At 40.8% G+C, this 21,133-nt stretch overlaps 1 protein-coding gene across 3 annotated transcripts in view; it reads right to left on the reverse strand.

Moving 5' to 3' along the window:
* The window catches only part of SAMD12 (sterile alpha motif domain containing 12), a 381,347-nt gene that overhangs the window by 150,786 nt on the left and 209,428 nt on the right, over positions 1 to 21,133 (reverse strand). For all 3 annotated transcript variants that reach the window (XR_011543486.1, XM_070631929.1, XM_070631928.1), the window contains exon 4: positions 11,988 to 12,128. Coding sequence is in view for 2 of the 3 variants with exons in the window: in XM_070631929.1 (XP_070488030.1) it covers positions 11,988 to 12,128 (141 nt within the window). In the remaining variant the exon portion in view is untranslated. The remainder of the gene's footprint in view (positions 1 to 11,987; positions 12,129 to 21,133) is intronic.

Raw genomic sequence — 21,133 nt, forward strand, 5'->3', positions numbered from 1 at the left:
TTCTTCCTCCCTTCTATCTTTACAGGACCTCCTGTAAAGCTACCAGGACAGCTTTGCCTTTACACCTGCCACACACAGGAAATGGTGGAGGCTCTATGTAAACTACCTTCTTTTTTTTTTTTTTCTGCTTTATCTCCCCAGATCCCCCCTGTACACGGTTGTATATCTTAGTTGCATGTCCTTCTAGTTGTGGGATGTAAACTACCTTCTTTATTGTCCTCTGTGCCCAAAAGAACTTGTTTCATTTTGCCTGGGGAAATAGGAGGGGTGGGGCATTGTCTCCTGCGGACTATGGAGGAAGGGCTACTTTCTTAGATCTGTGGACATCACCTGGTGATGAGTGTAAGATGGGCTCCATTCTGATTTGGGCTTTAAGAGGAGATACTCTCATACACCCCAAGGGCAGAAGTTTTCCTCTGAATTCACCTGGTCTTGACAAGAAACTCATTCAGGCCAAGGGGAGTTGTACTCTGATACTATGAAAGGGCTGAGTGCCTGGTGTATTGTGTGTGTTGAACCCACACAGTGCTGGGCAGTGACCCTCAAGCTTTCATGTGCATAAAAATCATCTGGGGTGAAGCTGTGAGAAAAATACCAGTGCCTGGGATGGAGAGTCCTATTCCACAGGTTCTGGGGTAAGGTCCAAAAATCTACGGTTTTGAAGAAGAATGTCCAGAAAATTCTACTGCAGGGATGTCATGGATTTGGGGGAGAGTAATGTGGTGAAGAGGAGTGAAGGATGCTACTTTACCACCTTCTTACTTACTGTTTCTTAAGCCATCACCACGGGTTGCCTAATTTGAATTGACTTCTCTCCACACCCACTTGCCACCACCTTCATTCAGGTTGTCATCACCTCCTGCATAGATTAATGCAAGAGCCTTCTAACTGGATGTCTGGCCTTCTGTCTTGTCCTTCTTTGGTGCATCTTCTCGTCTTTTGTTATACAAATCTGATCACCATAGTCTCTGGTTCAAAACCTTCAGTGGCTCCCCACTGTCTGAAGAAACTCTAAATTCCTTAAAGAACTCTAAATTCCTTAAGGAGGGTAAACAAACAAGGCATTCACTTTACCAGTGGGTCCCTCCCTCACCTTTCCAGCTTTACTTCCTGCTGCTTCCCCTCCCTTCTCACTCACTCTTGACCTTCTAACCATACTAGCCTTCCTCATATTCCTGAAAGGCATCAAGCTTCCTCCTCAACCTTGGCCTCAGAACAGGCTGTTCCCTCCAACTGGGACATTTCCCCAAGCCCCACCTGCCCTGATTAAGGCCGCTTCCTCTTTTAGATCTCAACTTCCTGAGGGAGATTTTCCTGATCCCTTGGAGTCAATTACCTTGCTCTCTAAAGCACAATTAACATCCCCTTTCACATCATTCACCATGTTACTATGATTCCTTGTTTGATGAGTATCTTCCCCATTAAAATGTAAAAGCCATGTATCTCAGAACCACTCTATCATGCTTACTGGATTTCCCCAACACCCAGTAAAGGCTTGACACACCACAGGCACTCAGTAAATACACAACTTTTTTTAGTAAATACATTTTTATAGCATGGGATACCTCTCCAAGGCTCTTATCATCTTGGCAATTTTATATTTGCTTGATGACTAACAGAAAATAAACATACTCTGCTAACTATAACATCTGGCTCAGTTCAGAGGTCACTTACTCTTCCTGGCACATTCCTTCTAGATCAAATGCATACAGGATCTTAGAACTACTTTTACTTCTGTCATTCCTCATGTCTCTTTCACTTGACTTCAAGGGCAAGGACTGTCACATTCATCCCTGAATCCTTAACACGTAGTATATAGTGCTGAGTACATGGAAAGATCTCAATAAATGTTTTTTGGATGAATGACTGTGTAATTGATACTATAAAGCGATAAACAAAAAAAGGGGATAGTAAGAATGGATGGGTTATTCCAGAGAAGAACAGAAGATTTTACTTGGCTGGGACAAAAGGCTTGGCCATTCACGGTGTAGTCTATACATGTGGTGCTTTCTGGAATTGGCATGTAGAAACTTAGATGCAAGGAGAGCCATGAACACCTACATTGTGTGAAACTTTACTCCAGAAACTGAGAACTGGTGGCCGCAAAGAAAAAGGCCACAGAGAAAGTAGATAATATATAATACCAGGGACTGAAATTGTAAAGCACATAGATGGCATATTTCTCTCTTGCTTCTCAGAAAAGCCAAAGCAGCTCAATGCATCCCTGAAGGTGCTTTGATTTTCTTTCATCAGGTCCACATGTCATTGTCCTAGTACAACTGCCTTCTAAGAAGCCCATAGGAGATCTGAACACCACAGAGCCAAGACTCCAGGGTCCAGACCTACCCAGAAGAAATGAACCAATGTCAGCTGTGGAAAAGCCATATATCATCTTTCTTCAGTGCCATATTTGTCATTCAAGATCCTTCAAATCCACAGTCAAACCACAAGGTCAAGGTGACCTAACAGTGTAATCTCATGGCCACCTTGAATTGTCCAAACAAGAGACATCACATGTATTATTTATTTCATCTACAACATTTCAATGCACAGGGAACAATGGTAAGGAATTTTGAGGCTGGTGATTTCTGCAGAGGCAGACATGAAGCATTTGTAGTCTTTGGGGTTCCCTAAAGGTTACTCTTCGCCATGCAAAAAATGCCATTAAACTTTGAGTTGTGAAGTAATGACAAGGATATATGTTTGATAGAATATGTCCAAGTTAGAAAAATAATGTATGAATACTTCCACCATATGCTGGTTAGAGAGATCATCAGGGGCACTCAGAACAGGCAGATATTTTTCTACCATAAAGAATGGAACAGACAAGAAGCAAGGGTCCATTTATAGCCTCACTTCAAAAAAAACACCTACTTGAATGAACTGGCCATAATGGACTCCCAGAATGAAAATGAAATACAAGTGGATGATAGGTAGGGTGTATGTGTCACAATGCTAACTCCTACTGATAAGCTGACGTGAACATAAGAATTCCCTAAAGAAGTCTGTGTTTAGGCCTCTAAATATAGAGCTCACACCAATGAGAATTTCTCTGAAGGCTCAAAGACTTGATAAAATTAGAACTATTCTTGATCACAAAATTTCTGTAACAGGGTATGAAGATTTTGAAATGTGTTGGGGAAATTTCAAGAAAGTAGTTTAAGGAAATGCTATCTTGGAGGCAACTGGGAAGGGACATGTGGTTGAAAGGACATAATGAAACAACAGAATGAAGAAGTGGTAATGAAAGATCCCAATTACAGAAGAATAATCTGCAAAAAATTCTGTAAAATTACTGATTAAACATTCTCATCCACCATGAGCCCCTGGGCAATTAACTGGGTTTTAGGAGAAACGGTTCACTTCACAGGCATTTGATAGTGTCACTCAGGAGAACATTTAAGTATTGGAAATATTAGGTAAAACAACTCAAGGTAGGTGGGTGGCTTATAGATTTCAGAGCTCTTGCCAAAGGTGTGTATATACTTAAGAGCCCTCGCCATTGTCCTCACTGGTCAAGCCAATAAAAAAAGATCACAAGAGAACAAAACAGATTCTGGATGATGTTGCTCAAGGAGAAAGATTATCCAAAATGGCTTTATAGCTACTCTTATTTTTAATTATGAATCCATAAAAAAGTGATATTGCATTCACTGCTTTGAGAATATTATATTGAAAATGAAATAGAGTTAGTAACTAGGAGAAAAGGGCAATAATTAAATTTAAATCAGGAAAAGCAGAGGATCCACTCTGTTGGGCACTGCACTAGGATGTGGGAGTACAAAACAAAATCAGAGGACAACTGAGGTTGCCCATGATCTACAGGGGAGATGGAGAGACACCGTGCCCCATGCCTTTGTAGAGGCGCCTCCTTCTACCTCATGTCACCCCTTGCCGTTTTGTCAGAACTTTTATTCTTCAAGATCTAGTTCATGTATTATGCCTTTGGCACGTCTTCCTTTATCCCACCTACTCCCAGGTGAGGCTAAGTTCCAGTTCTGTGCGATCACTACATATCTGTGCATCTTTGTAATGCACCTGCCTTCAGTGCTAAATTGGGTGCGCCTTTTTGTCCCTAGTACCTACCACAGAACCTCATGCTCATTGGAAGAAAGAACAAATGGATACTTGTGTAATGAATAGAACTTTATTAATATGAAAAAAGTGCTTAGTAATGCAGAAGAGGGAATGATTGGTTCTGCCTGAAAGAGGATGTGAGATGATACCTCACCAAGGTTAGGTCCTTTCATGAGTTTTATTATACCATATTCATAACAACTCTGTGAAATAGATCCTATCCCCATTTTTACAACTGAGGAATCTTAATTTCTGACAAGTGACTTGCCCAAAGGTAATACCTCTATGAAATGTCCAGAATGGCTTTCTACGGAATGCTAAAGAGTTTGGATTTTATTCCGTAGGCAACTGGGAGCCATCAAATGTTTTAAGGAGGGAAATCATGTGGTCAGAAATATATTTAACTTACCTGTGATAAAAGAAGTAGGAAGTTAATTAAAGAGGAATGAATGGGGCAGATCAGAGACTAGAGATCAAATACTAACTAGGAGGGTGTTCTAATGGCCTACATAGAAGCTAAAGACGGATGAATTAAGAAAGGCAAGAGTGGTGATGAGGCACGCAAAGACTGGAAACCCATTTTACCAGCTGAATTCAGAGGATTTGGTCACTGATTGGTGAGGGGAAAAGAGTAATCACAGGTGACTTTGAGCCTCTACATTAGGTGATGGAGTGAGTAACGGCATTACTAGCCTTGAGAAGAAACACAGAGGGAAGAATAGGCTGGGGAGATGGTGAGAAAGACAATGGGGTTAATTTGGGATGTTTTTAATTTGAGATGTCAATGGAATATTCAGGAGCCCACATCTTTTAGGGAGACTAAAATGAGGATCCGAAGCTTCAGAGAGGTCTAAGATGTATTTGAGAGTCACTGTGAAGAAGGAGGTGGTGAAAGCAATGGGAATGGATGAGATTCTCCAGAAAGTATGCAAAATGAGGAAGATCTAAGTGCACCACTCCCAGTGGGCATCAACATTTGGGAAGAGGTAGAGGAAGGCAGCTTGCCACCAGCCTGAGAAGGAGAGAGTAGGAAGAAAAGAGGAGAACCAAGAGAGTCATTATCATACTCATGAAAATAGATAAGTACCGGGGAGGAGGAGCTCAAGGTGATCCAACGACGAGGTAGAAGAGCCAAGTATGAGGAGAACTGATATGTGAACACCACATCTATAATACTCATGGCACAATTAAAGACACGAAGGACCCTGGAAATTCAAATAGTGTAATTTGAGAGATAGGAGAAAAGGCCATCAGACAGACCTCCCATAAGCATAAAGGGAATCTGACTGGCTCATGTTTTCTTTCCCAGGAACTGGAAGCGTTACTGGATTTTCTTCCTCAGAAGAGAGATAAAGGAAGTATTTCTCAGTGACAATTGGGGAAAGCCATATCCTAGTGCCTGGTATCTAGATGCTAAGAAAATTTTTATCAGATTAATGAGTGAACTGTAAACAAGTGTGACCTGAACTTACTTTGAGACAATTTACTACAAACTCTCAGGAAAGCAGTGGCCTCTTAAAATGATGGTGGCTCCAAGAAGCACTAGGTGGGACTTCTACAAAGACACAGTAATTTTCAGATAACCTCCAATATTTTTATATGTATTAAAGCCTCTAATACTGTTATTCTGCTTTTGTAATCTTAAGAACACTGGCCTGGCAGTTTCTTATAAAGTTAAACATATACTTACGATAGAACCCTGCAATTCCACTTCTAGGTACTTATCCAATGAAACAAAAACTGATGTTTATACAAAAATCTGTATGTGAATGCTTAGTGTAGCTTTATTAATATTTTCCCAAACTGGAAACAACCCAGATGTCCCTCAACTGGCGAAGGGATAAATTATGGTATATCCATCCAATCAAAACTAAGCAATGAAAATGAACGAAACAGCAATACACGCCACAGCATTGACAAGTCTCAGTGCGTTATAGTAAGGAAAAGAAGCCAGACTCTATGATTCCATTTACATGACATTCTCGAAAGGGCAAAACTAAAGGGATAGAAAACATATCAGTGGCTGCCAGAGGCTGGGGGTAATGAGAGGGGTTGACAATAAAGGGGTATCATCGGAGAGTATTTTTTGAAGTAATGGAACTTTTATATCTTGACTGTGGTGGTGGTTACACAACTGTGTGCATTTGTCAAAACTTGCAGAACTGTACATTAAAAATGGTGAATTTTACTACATGTCAATTATATCGTAATGAAAAACAATGAGAAAAAAGAATTCTGGTCTGAGAATTAGGAGAACTGGGATCTAGTTTCAGTTATGCCACCAACTAGTTCTGTAACCATGGACTATCCTCTAATCCTCTTTGGGTCTTGGTGCCGAAATCTGTAAATAAGATTGGAAGATTTCTCAAAGAGTCTGTTGCTGTGTTCTATAAAGACTTCCTTCTTCAAGCAAGGTGGTGGGCCAGATGGCCAATTTCAATTCAGATGGCCTACTTGAGTTGCTGAAGTATCATTGCGGGGGTGACTGGACTAAAATACACATGGTCTGTACACATGGTTCTGAAAAGTCTTCTTGGATTGCGAAGTAGTGTTTCTAATTTGTGTCATTTCAAAAGATGGATCTTTAGGAAGGTCCATCTGGTCATGCAATTCTCAACTAAAATTTGACATATATATTTGGACAATGTAGAAAAAGTCCTTCGGGAAACACTAATGTTTAATGAGCTATAACTGGCTTTGGTAAACAGTCATGCTCTTCTTTTTTCATTTTGTAGGCACTAACTAAAAAGGCTTTTGAAATGTAGGTATTTACTATCTTCATCTGCCTTATACTCCAGTGGGGATACTGCTCTCTATGCATGAATTTATCCAATCCTCATTGTTGCTGTTAAATCTTTACACTATACATGTATTTGTAGCTAAGAAAGACATTGAAAAGGACACCCTAGGAGTGGCTCCATACTGTAGTGTCCCTGGGGTTGCGTGAAGCATTTACAGCTCAAAAGAGAAGATATTAAGAAAAGAAACAATAACCTTGGTGATAATGATGTCAAAAATTTACATCTTTGACTTTGTAAAGTAGGGGTCCACAAACTGGGCGAGGAATCAGAGTGCGCGAACTTAACTGCTCAGCCACAGGGCTGGCGCCCAAGATCGCCTCTTTTGAGGGTAGCTTTCTTCTTTGGAAATGGTAGCACAATTTAGCTCTAGATCTTGTAAATAAAGTAGGTCATCAAGCATAGTAAAAACATGGTGGGTCAAAAATAAAGCTTGAAACAAACCCAGTTAAAAAACAAGTAAAAGATCTGAATAGATGTTTTTCCAAAGAAGATATACAATCAGCGGATAAACACGTGAAAAGGTGCTCAACATCATTAGCCATCAGGGAACTGCAAATCAAAACCACAATGAGATACCACTTCACACATACTAGAATGGTTATAATCAAAAAGACAGACAATAACAAATGTTGGCAAAGATGTGGAGAAACTGCAACCTTTACACATGGCTTGTGGAAATGTAAAATGATACACCTGCTTTGGAACAGTCTGGAAGCTCCTTAACAGTTACACGTGGAGTTATCATATGACTCAGCAATTCCACTCCTAAGTATACACCCAAGAGAACTGAAAACAGGTCTACACAAAAACTTATACGCAAATGATCAAAACAGCATTATTACAATAGTCAAGATTCAGAAACAACCCATATGTTCATCAACAGATAAATGGATAAATAAAACGTGGTACATTCATACAATGGAATATTATCTGGCAACTAAAAAAAATGAAATACTCACACATGCTTACAACATGGGTGAACCTTAAGAACATTATTCTAAGTGACAGTAGCCAACTGCAAAAGACCACATATCGAACGATTCCATTTACAAGAAATGTCCAGAATAGGCAAATAGACGGAAAGTAGATTAGTGGCTTCCAGGGCTGGTGACTGGGGGGTGATGGGCGGAAATAGAGAATGACCGATAATGGGTAACAGGTTTCTTTTTGGAGTGATGAAGATGTTTTAAAATTAATTGTGGTGACAGTTGCATAACTCTGACTATACTAAAAATCATGGAATTGTACCCTTTAAGTGGGTCAATTATGTGTTATCTGAATTATATCTCAACAAAGATATCATAAAAAATAAGGCTTGGTTTTCAAATTAATAAGGTCGATTTAATTTTATGGCTTCTATTACTGATAGCTAACCATGTTCTGTACTTATTGTCACACTGCACTGAGTGATTTATATATTTTAGTTCATTTAATTCTTACAACATCCCTATGAGATGAGTAGATTTATTGATCTCCCTTTCAGAGATTAGGAAATCAGAATGCAGAAAGATTAAGTAACTTCCTTAAAATAATACAGTGATAACTTTGGGGCCGAGATTTAAAATTCAGGCTTGTCTGATGCTAAAATTCACTTTCTCCTTGTTTCATTAAAAATTTTATTTTAATAGTTATTATCCTTACATACTTCAAAATTTGAAGTGACATGAAAGGCATACATCCTCTTGCCACCCATCTTCTTCCCTCTCCTACAGGTGCTGGTGGCCTTAGCTTCTTGTGCACCTTCCAGCATTTCCTTACGTAAACAAAGCACATACGATGTACATTATTTCTCCCTCTTCCATTCAGATAAAGCAGCCCCTGCACCTTGTTCTTCACCTTGCTTTCTTCACTTCACATGGCAGCTCAGACATCCTTCCATATTACTATTCCTCGTTCTTGTGTTCATAGCTCCAGAGTACTCCAGTGCCTGCATGCGCCATCATCTACTGAGCTGCCCCCCTAAAGATGGACACTTAGATTCTTTCTAAACTTTTGCTATTCAAACAATGAAAGCTTATGTTTTGAAATCGCCTCCAAAGGCAAGAAGGAAACACAGAAGAAATTTAATCATTTGTGAAACAAATCCCTTGCCTCAAAAATTGGCTACTTTGAAGGCAATAACCCTCATTTAAATGTATTAAGTGGGAAATATTTGTTAAAAACAAACTAATTGGATTACACAAGAGTCACAGTCCCATGTGGGCTGGTGAGGATATTCTATCTCTAGAGACTAGAGGTGCAAATGACACTTTAAGAGGGAAGCTCAGAGACTTGCAAAAACTAACATTCTAAGACCTTTATTTATACTTATTTGGTATATTATTTCCACTGATTAATATCTGTAGAGATGAGGAATCAAATATTCCATACTGAATCACATATCACCCTTATGGCGAATTTCTATATGACATATATGTTCAGCCAGTCAGTTCACTTGGGTAGAATGGATTTCCAATTCTTATTATAGTAAACCTAGACCCAAAATATTTTAAAGCCACCCCAGCTGTCTTTAGAACTTCTATTATCCATCATAAAAATAACTTGTCAGGTTTTTGTTTCATTTTTTTAAAAAGAAACCATCACTTCAATAAGGCTATGGATTTTCCAAAGGCTGCCAATATGAAATGAGTTTGAACATTTTGAACATTAACATGCAAAGGACGAGCAATAAAAAAGGTAATATGAGTGCAGACAAAATATCCAAGAGCTAGAAAACATGATCTCTTCTAAAGGGAACAGAATGAAAGAATTCAAAATGCACAGCTTTTCAAAGCTAAAGAAAGTGACAACAACTGAATTGAAAAGGCTGAACTTAGCATTACCTTCCCAGAACACAAACGTATATTTAGCTTAATAGACTTGAGTACTATCTCAGGAAAAATCTTATATATTATGCATCTAGGGCAATGAAAGCTGTAGAAAATGATTTTGCAAAGCAAACACTGTGCGGGCTGACAGTAGCAGAGGAAAGAGTCTAAGGCACATGTGATGAGTTTGGGTCTCATTTTCTATATATCATCACAGGAGGAAAACAAAAGAGCGGAGGAAACCTCGGACTCTAAATAAAACCTGGCAGAACGATGCTTGTGGTTGAAACTTAAAAAACGTGTACGTATTTTCTGATTATAACCATAATGTGGATTTACACCGGAAAATATAGAAAAATACAAAGAACACAATTTAAATCACCCACGATCCCAACAACCCAGAGAGAACCATTATCAAACTATCAGCATATTCATTTGCAGCCCCTTTTCTATGTACCTATAAAAATATGTTCTTTTTACAAAATTGGGATCATATTATAAATAAAATTTTATACACGCATACATTTTATACATATTATAAATTAAATTTTATAAATAAAATTTATACCTGTTTTCTCTACTTCCTGAGTACTTCTTGAGTACTTTCCCATGTTGTCATATATTCTTTGCAGATGTAATCCAATGACGGCCTTATATTGGATCTTACGAATTTAAGCAGAATTATGATTCTTTCCATATTGCTGGACCTCTAGGTTGTTCGTTATTTTTCAGTTTTATAAATAGCACTGCAGTGGACTTTCTTGTAATAAATCTTTGGATCTCTACTTACTTCTTAAGAGAAACTTAGAAGTATACCAGATTCAAATTTAAATTACTCAGTGTACCTGAACCTATAAATTTACCATTGGAAATCTCTGGAGACAAAATGCAAATAATACATATCAAACAAACAATACTATTTTCATACCACTTGCACTCTATATTTATCCTTCTAGAGCTGTCATCTTTCAGGCGGTGCATTACCTCCTCTAGGCAAATGGACTATTACTGGTTAATCTAAATGCAATAACATGAAACTTGGCTGACCTAGTTTCCTCAGTATCAGTATGCAAGCAATTACAACATTCTACAGATTGAAAAATACCCAAGGATCTCAAAAATATATATTTTATCATCCTTTCATTTCAAATGATGTACAATGGGCATTAAAATAAAATAAAGGGTTATAGCCAATGGAGGTTGGTAGCAACCAAATCTTATGTAGATATACAAAGTTATATAGAGTGTAATTTAAGGTTTTCTTCAAATTCCAGCTTTATTTTGTCACTTCCATAGTTACAAGGCTCTTAAATGCTCTTGACATATTGACACCATTAATGATTCTTGTTTAGAATTATATCGTCTTAATATTCCAGTCTTAAATTTCCTACAGTCTACTTTAAAAAAAGATTCTATTTTCAAGATGCTAAATAGTGTTCTCACAATCTCTAATGTGTCTGTGTGTGTGTGTGTATGTATACATACATATAGATCCAGACACACATTTCTAAAATGTTTCTCCCATTAGTCAGTGGGAAAAGTCAGTGAAAAGCAAATTAAAACAAAACAAAACAAAAATCCCACTTACATCACTGGTCATATGAACTACGGAATCACTCAAATTCAAAGGCCCCCTCAGAACTGGTGGTCAGACTAGGACAGCTTGTGCTGCACTGTACAGTTGTGCAGACTACACACTGTACAACTCTAGGGGGTGCGATCATATCCTGATCTACGTGACTGGTACACTCTGGGGTTGTGCAGGGCACAACCTATATAGCTGTATGTGATGACCTTGAAATTAGCTCAGATAATTCTTTCTGCTAATCTACTACTTATTTGTGCATCCTTCCCCCTAGTGAACTATGAAAAAGAAAAATTTCAGGAGGAACATGGCCTTTAAATCCGTATTTGTTTTTTTTTTTTTAAAGATTGGCATCTGGGCTAACAACTGTTGCCAATCTTTTTTTTTTTTTTCTGCTTTATCTCCTCAAACCCCCCTGTACACAGTTGTATATCTTAGTTGCACATCCTTCTAGTTGTGGGATGTGGGACGCCGCCTCACCGTGGCCTCACGAGCGGTGCCATGTCCGCGCCCAGGATCTGAACCCTGTGCCGCGGCAGCAGAGCACGCGAACTTAACCACTCGGCCACGGAGCCGGCCCCTGTATGTTTTTTTTTAAAGAAGCAAATTCTGCAGAAAACAATAACAGTTTCTTCCTGGCCCCTGTTTGTTGTGAGGGTAAGGGTTTCTTTCCTCCCATCTCCCCTTCCATCCACCCACTAGGAAGCAGCGGGATACCTTGTGTGAGTAACTGCAGGTTTCTGACTTCTTCTCGCACCTTCAGCTGGAGCACCTGCTGTAAGATGTGCTGCCGGAGGTTCTCCTGGGCAATCCCCATTCGTTCAAGCTTTTTGTCAGTAAGTCTCAGCAGGGCTCGCCCTGCAGGGTTTCAAAAAATAAAAGGAAAAGCAAATGAACAATGCCTGGAAAAGAATTTCTATCTTAGTCTTGGCTAATCCTGCCATAACAGAAGTTCCCATCTAAACACAGACACTTGAGAATAGAGGGTCCTACATTATTCTTGCTGATAGGAATGGATAATATGGGTGAAGAAAATCCACAAATTTAAAGAAGAACCCCAATTTTTATCTAATATTACTGATCCCCAACAGACTCACACATTGAGTTAAACAAAACAGCAATTTTTTTTTGGTGAGGAAGAGTTGCCCTGAGCTAACATCTGTTGCCAATCTTCCTTATTTTTTTTGGTTAAGGAAAATTAGCCCTGTGCTAACATCTGGGCCAATCTTCTTCTACTTTGCTTGTGGGATGCCGCCACAGGGTGGCTGCTAAGTGGTGTAGGTCCACATCTGGGATCAGAACACATGAACCCCGGGCTGCTGAAGCGGAACGTGCGAACTTAACCACTACACCACAGGGCTGGCCTCTAAAACAGCAAAATTTTAACCTGGGTATTTGGGTTACAGATTGCAGGTTTCCATAGAAACAATGCTCTTCACTGGGTGATGGATTCTGAGGCTGGCCCATAGGAGCCCGTGTCACTGACAACCCAACTGAAGACCTGGATGCTCTCACTCTGGTTCTAGAGAAATTCCGGCAACATTAAACCTTGTTTACAACAACGTTTCTGTGAAACATGCATTTCAAGTGCCAGTTTTAATCTACAGGCATTCAACAATGCTGCTGCTCCCCTGGTGCTGGGCTGAAGTTCCATCTCTAGCTGGTGGGAGCTATGCCTTAATCCCAAACCAAAGGCAAGGGTTCCAGCAGGGCAGAGGGTGACAGGAGCAGCGTGAGCGAGGGCTTCTAAAGACTGCAAAACAAGAGCCTTGGGGTGAGTGCCGACAGTGTGCAGACACCCTGGGCAGCCTGGCATGGCCTCCTTTCAGCACCTTGCTCTCCCTAGAAGGTCTGCATGATTCCCTTGCTACTCCGGTTTCCATCAAATTCCCCAATTCTCCCCTCTCTGTGCTTGCCCTGAAATAAGCATTCGTCCATTGTGAGAGTTTAGCGCAAGAAATAAAGGGAACAATGGTGGTTAAACGTCCATTGCATTAACCTGTACTCTCTCTCCCTCAACACTTCCAGTCAGCACACCTACAGATCTTTCCTCATTTCGACTAATGAAGAATAAACAGAGTTTGGGTATATTAGCACACACATTTCAGAAAATAAATGCTCTACCTCCTCAAAAAAGAAACCCGACAGCCAGAAGGTAGGGTTAACGGGCATTAGGGGAGGCTATGTGGCCTGTGACCAGAGACAGGTGAGTGGGGAGAAGCAGTTAGGAGTGATCTGTGCTGTTCACTCCTCTCTTTTACCTCCCTTTACCCCTTGCCCAATGTACCAGTCAGAATAAGTCAGGTTACATACTGTCGTAATGAACAACCCTAAAATACCACAGTGGCTACAACAAAGTTTATTTCCTGCTTATTCCACACCTTGACTGCAAGGCCATCCCTGTTGAATATTGCTGATCACTGTACCAGAGGTAAAAGAGAAGGTTCTAGAACGTCTCATACCATCAATGAAATGCTCAACCTAGAGCCATTTATAAATCATTGGCCAGACTAATCACATGGACCTTCCCACCCACAAAGGGGCCATGTACAAATTCTGCTTCCAACATGTGCCAGGAAGGTGGTGAGGGGAAGAGAAATATTTGATGGGTGGCACTGATGAGAACCACAGCAATATAGACTTGGCTTTGGACCAGGGCCTGGCAAGAAAGTGAGTTCAGGCATGTGTGCATGTTTGCAGTGGTGGGTGGTGGTCTGAAGCTTTGGTAAAATCTGCATCTGGAAGAGGATAGAGAAGTAGTAGGAGGGGAATGCTAGGTAGCTATCGCTGAGGCTTGGCAGCACCAGGCAGATCATGGTGGTCATGAGAAAGGAATAAAATGACAAACACAGACTCAAGTAGTTCTGATCATCTTCGGTGACAGGCAGAAAAATGCCCCTCTCTCCAAAGATGTCCAGGTCCTCATCTCTGGAACCTGTCAATTTGCTATCTTATATGACAAGAGGGACCTTACATATGTGATTACATTAAGGATCTTGAGATGGGAGATTATCTGGCATTATCCAGGTGGGTCCAATCTAATCACATGGGTCCTTATAAGGGAAAGAGGGAGACAGGACAGCCAGAGAGAGAGAGAGATATGACAATGGAAGCAGAAGTTGGAGTGATGTGACAGTGACCAAGGAATTCAGGCTTCCAGAAGCTGGAAAGGACAAGGGAATGGATTATCTCCCATACCCTCCAGAGGGAATGCAGCTCTACCCACACCTTGATTTTAGCCCCATAAGACCCATTTTGGACTTCTGACTGCCACAACTGTCAGATAATAAATGTGTGTTGTTTTAAGCCACTAAATTTGTGGTAATTTGTTACAGTAGCGATTGACCTTGTGACTGGAACTCGAAGTTTGTAAGAAGTCAACAGAAAGCCGTTAGACTTCCTTTCTTTTCCCTTTCCTAATTTCTGGATGGTAGCATACTAAAAAATAGAGAGCAGGGGGAGAGCTAAGGAGTGGTGAGCCTGTGTCCACCCCAGGCTTCCAGGACAGCCCTGCCTTCAAATGTTCTGCCCACTGTCAGACCTTGGTCCTGAAGTTTCACTCAGAAAACAGAGAATGGGACTTGGGTATCATTTATGTGGATGATCGGCCTCTAAATAATAGCCATCTCTCTCTCTATACATGCCCTCAAATTAACAAATACTGCATAAAAAACTCGCTCAAACTCAGAAGATCTAAATCCCTCCCAACAGCTCCATCATCACCCTCCCTGCTCTCTGTTCCCCATTATTTGGGCTGTGGTTTCACAAGCCGTGACATTCAGCAGCCAGAGCTGCCGAGGCGTTGGTAAGACACATGGGAGCTTTGGTCCTGAGAAGCTGCCTGGTCTGACACTGGAGCACAGAGCTAGTAAATCAGAGTCAGGGTTTTATTCCAGTGCACAGGGCTCAATTTTTCTATTTGATGGCCTCCTGAAAACTTCTAGCCTCAGCTTTTCCGTTAATGACCTGACTGGTCAAAGTGTGGATCCATAAGCTCTATCAGAATGTTATCTCCTACTTGGGTGGGTTAACAGCATCAGATCTGAATGTACAAGTTACCAAACGCTATCAGTTAGAAAAGTCCCTGCATTCTAGACTGTGTGGTACAAACAATTGAAGCTATAAACATCTCACACATTAAATACTCAGCCGTTCAAACTGTTTTATCCAAATCCTGAAAATTTAGACGTTGTTGTTACAATTATTTCCATTTTGTAGAAAGGAAAATTGAAAAGTTCAAGGGCATATAAAACACGAGAACTTTTCCTAATTCTTCCCACCATACCTTCCGTTGTGCTTTATCTTCCTCGGTAGGAAAGCAAAAGGCTCAGACTATAGGAAGATAAGGGGCAAACTGTGCAAAAGAATTTCCTGATAAAATAACTTCTAGAAAAATCATGATCTACACACTGAGGATCTCATGAACAAAATCTGATTCACTATCTTCCTTGGATGGTTTCCACAGCACCACCCAGATCTGCGGTTCTGAAAACTCTTCACAACAATTAGATCGTTTCCAGGAGCAAATGTCCCATCCATCTCGTATCCCACAACCTCCTGCTGACCACGAAGTAAAGCAGTGTCCAAATCAGTGTGGTGCCGCTTTTGATGCAGGTATCAGGGAAGTGATAAGTAGTCAATCATCAGTCGCAAGAGAATTGCTACTTCTTGTTGCTTATCATAAAAATCCAATTGTTGATTCAACAAACATTTATTGAGCACTCACTTTACCCCTGTCAATTGTTATTCACCTTGCGTATAATGACGAACAAGACACACAGGTCACTCCTGGAGCTTTCAGACTGACAAGGAAGGCAGCCAATGACAAATGGCTACAGATGCGTGACAAGTCCTAAGAAAGGGCAAAGATGGGAGCCCAGAACTGGGCAACCTAACCTACCCCTAGTCTGAGCACTGGGAAGCTGTCATTGAGTAAGGGACATGTAAGCCAGGACTGAAGGAGTAAGTAAGAGCTAGTCAGACAAGGACTACTGGATAAAGCAAAGACTTTGTAAAGAGTCCAGTAACCATGTGGATGAAGGGGGAGGCCGCCATTGCAGACAGAAACTAGAGGGGCACTGCGATGGCTTTTACGTTCCCTGCCTCTTCCCACAAGAGTGCCTTGGCCACCTTGCTCACAAGTCAGCTGCCTACATACGGAGGGACCAAGGAGGGAAAAATCAACTCAATCTCAAAAAAGCACCACAAACTAAATTTCCTGATATCCCAAACTGATTATAAATGGTACTAAGGTGACCCAGGCTGCTGGGTCCTTCACAGACTCAGATTCCTGGAGTTGGAAGAAGCCTAAAGTCCTTCACATGGATCATACTCTGACCTTTCACTTCCTTCCTTTATCATGTATTTACCGAGCACCATTTACACGCCTGACACTACTCTGGGTGCTGGGGCTATGAAGACAAGTAGAGCCTTCTGTCTTCAGGAAGCTTACCATTTAGTGTAAGAGGCAGGTGAGAGACAAATAAACTGACCTATAGGGGCAGACAGCCACCCCTTCTGGAAAGATGGGGCTTTTGCAGTTTGAGAAAAGGCCTCTGAAGAGGTGACATTTGGAAGTGCCAAGGGAATTAGAGAAGTGGCAGGAAGGCTAGTGTCACTAGGCAGAGTAGGGAAGACAAGAGAATGATAAGAAATGAGGTCCAAAAGAATGCAAGAGCCACATCATACAGTGCCTCCTAGGCCTTGGTGAGGACTTTGGAGTTTATTCTAAAGTGGAAAATTTTGAGCAAGCGATGACTTGGGCGTGATCTCATGTATTAAAAGAATCCCTCTGGTCACTCTGTGGAGAATGGATCGGCAGTGGGGAGGTAAGGAGTAATGGAAAGACTCAGCATTCTACCTTAGCAGTCGAAATAGGAAGTGATAGTTCCTTGGACTAAGGTGGAGGTGAAGAAGTAGTAAGAAGTAAGATCTAGTAGAATTCAGGATTACAATACCTAGAAGTGGGGCATGAAAGAGAGGCAGACATAAGAGATGACTCAGGTTTTCAACCTGAGCCACCAATGGCTGGGGGTACCATTTCAGTGCAGGAAGCTGAGTCACCACTCCAAGAGAGGATGTGACAGAGGGAGGAAATCATGGTAGTGTTACCTGCTGGTAGTGTTAGCTTTCTTTTGAGAGCACTTGAGATCTGGAGAAGTAATGGAAAGGACAGAAATAAATACAGGAGGACAATTAGAATACTCTTTCTCCCCCAAAGTGCTTTCATTACTTCAACACTCTCCCCAAATCCCAAAGCTCTGAGTTGACTTGGGGTAAACTGAGCATAGCCATACCCTGGTGGACTTCAGAGAAATAAGAGGGGATCTTATGACCCAAGCTCTGAACGGCTTAGCCCCAACAGTTGTCTTTGGTGCTAAAAATGTTTCCCAGGACCCCTTATAGAAGTTCAAGCAGGGCAATATTCCATGAGGAAGTTCACTCAGCAGAAACATGGATCTGATGCTCTGCTAACAACCTTGGGCACTGTACTGTCCCCGCTTATCCCCATTTCAAGAAAGCCCATCATGGTGTAGGTGAGTAAAAATGATATGAACCAAGAGTAATTTGCTTTCAAGAGTTAATCATTTGCAAATTTTGGTATTTTAATTATTATTTCTTAGAAATGATTCAGAATACACCTTAAATCCAACTGCATATTTCTCTATGTTTGATGCATCTGGACAACCTGCTTAACCAATTACACCAGAGGCCACAAACTCAAATGTTGTCAGGATAACATAACCATGTGACATGAACTGCTCTAAGAGACAACTGGGATTAGGTGGACCACCGTGGACTGGACAGTATGTTTTTTCCTAAAATTATCAATTCCAACTCATTTTTGCTATGCTAGAATACAGGCCAAGTGCCGCTACTTCTTCTATTTTTAAAGTAAGAACTGAAAATCCAGAAGTTTTATGAAATCTCCCAATTTAAAATTCGCCCATTTTTTTTCCCATACTATGAGAGCCAAACAAATCATGCATATGGGTCACATTTGGCTCATAAGTTACCACTTTCAATATGTGACTTTTAACCCTCCCCCCCCCCCACCACGGCCCTCCCACTTGCAATGGAAAGTGATTCAGGCAGCCTCACCTGTAGGGTTTCAACTGACTCATGGAATGGACTTCAAGTTCTATGACCCCATCTGTACAGCCTGATCTAAAGTAACAGCTAACCGACACCAACGGTAGTTGAAGACTAGTCTGAACTAGTCCTCTAGATGTGCACTGCAAATCCATCTTCCTAAGTAACTCCCAGCCCAAGGCCCGATTTCTCAAAGATGATTGAGAATCACCAGTACCAGAGCCTACAAGCACTCTGAGGTCAGCCAACCCATTGCCTCATTTCCTGGCAAGAATGTGCGCAAAACTTTCCAACGCCAATAAGTCTCCTCTCACTTCTACCTGAGAGCATAGCCCACTGTAAAGCCGGGTCACTCACTTGGTTACACTCAAAATGATCAGCAGTTAACTGAAGGTCCCTTGTCTGTGCCAAGGAAGAGAAGGGTTAACGGCCATTTTACACTGTGGTAACTGTAGTAATTTACCATCCTGATGAGAACTGTATATTGATTTTTTTTTAATACCAGTCTTGGGCAAAAAGACTGTTTTAGACAATCTAGTTTTTTGGTTGGATACATGCAGGTACTGATGATGTTAATATAAGGAAACTGGAATAATCTTAATTCTCACTTGAAATATAAATTCAGAAAAATTACATTACAGTGCTTTCAAATAGAGTGAAAATGTGGCCCTGCACTATTTTTTAGCACTTCAAGAAAGAATACCCAGCTCAACAGTAAATTAAAGGCTAGATTCTTTTACCTTGTTGGTAGTACATAGAGTTACCAAATCCCCTCCAAATATTAATTTAAGAAAACCCTAAAACCTTTTGTGTGGGGATTCTGTTTTAGTCCTTGGGAAGACTCAGTAATTACTTCCCTTGCACCTCAGAGCAGACTTTTCAAGCAAAGTAGTCTAGTACCAACATAACAGAGACTATAGCTGAAGATTTATGGTATCATAAACAACCTTCAAGGTCTTTTTTGTTTTTGATGGGTAGACCAAAGCTCTTGGTACGTTTGCTTTTATTTGTCAGCATTTGTATGCATTGTTTTGGGATTCTCTGTTAATCGAGTGTCACCAGGTGAGCAACCCACCATGTATTAGACATCTCTTAAAATTAATTACCAAGAAGTGTGTGAGATGTCTATTGACAAGCCTCCTTCTCCCCACTCTGTATTCTACTCATGGCCACGACAGTCAAACACGTACAGTGTTCACATCCCAAAGACAGGCACTGTGCATGCTGGCTTCTACACGTGAATTAATTTGAACTAGTGATCTATTGCCAAAGTAATGTTTAAAAAAAAAGTTTTATAGCTACTTCAACTTTCTCTTCCTGATATCTAAGGATTTGTTTTTCCTTAAACTTTAAATATTTAACTTTATTAGCATTTAGTAGAAAAATTAATGAGTATTGTCCCAGTTCTGGATACATTCAGGAAAAGAGATGGAAACAGTGCTCCTGCCTTCAGGGAACTGAAAAATGACCTGCAGGTGTGGATCAGCAAGCACGAAACAGCCTAAAAGCAATTACATGATAAAACCCGCAGCAGTGATCATGAGGACCGTGAGAGCTATCAGGAAAGCTTTGGTAAGAAGAAACAGGTCTTGGGTTTGGAGTTGAAAGCCAGGCCTGGATTAAGCAGATATCTGCTACATGGTTACTATTGTGACGACTCCCCTCTCTAGGCTTGAGTTGCTTCTCTTGTAAATTGGGGATGATATGATACCCTCTCTCCCACGTTGTGCTGATTGAGTACTCAATGAAGTAAGAAAACTGGAAAGTATTGTTGCCACTTTTAGGAAAGAGAGCTAAAGAAAGGTAAGGGCCCATCCAAGATCTTTGGGGAGTGGTACAGCTCACTCCAAAACTGTGATGGGGGCACCCAAAGGGACGGCATCCTGATGGTGACTGGGAATCCTTTTTCTGGAGCAAAGAGCAAAAAGAAAATTCTACTTATTACACACCAAATTTCAAAAGTCATCGACACGATATGCAAGTAGAGGGGAATTTATCTGCTTAATTTTGTCTATTTTGGCACTAGTGACATTTGAGGCTGGATAATTCTTTGCTGTGGAGGCTGCCCTGTGCATCGTAGGATGTTTTGCAGCATCCCTGGCCTCTACCTGCTAGATGCCAGTGACACCTATTCTAGTTGTGCCAACCAAAAACATCTCCAGATTTTTACCAAATGTCTGCTGGAGGGCAAAATCATGCCTGGTTGAGAACCATTGATCTAGATGTTTGCTGCCAACTAACTGATTCTCAAAGTGCTAATCCAAGAGACAAAGAAATCCTCAGCAGCAGAGGTTCAAGGGACTCAGGTGGGAGAGGAGGCAAACCAACACAAAATTTACTTTTGGGAAAAGCACCTACTATGTGTCAGGTCCCTTCCAAACCATTGTGCCATTTAGTCCACAAAGCACCCTGGGAAGCATTCTTATTTACACTGTAAAGATGAGGAAACTGATGTTCATGGAGATACAGCGCCAAAGCACATAAGTAGCAGAACAGGGATTCCAACTCAGTTTACAAGTAAAATTTGCATGCATGTGATCTTGAAACGTCTCAAAGCATATCACCATAGCACTTCAAGTGAGGTTTAACTTATGGGACCTTATGAATAAAAGAGTAATGGAGGTTGGCTAAAGTTTCTCTGTTTGATAAGTGACAAAAAGTAGAGAGAACCAGGACTGTAAACATTGATTGACTGTTTGGCATTGCTTCAGTGCTGAAGAGACAATAAAAATGCACATCTACATGTTCTCTTCTGTCCTCCAAAAGGGGGT

Source organism: Equus przewalskii, chromosome 8 (genome assembly GCF_037783145.1).
Source record: "Equus przewalskii isolate Varuska chromosome 8, EquPr2, whole genome shotgun sequence".
Lineage (NCBI taxonomy): Eukaryota > Metazoa > Chordata > Mammalia > Perissodactyla > Equidae > Equus > Equus przewalskii.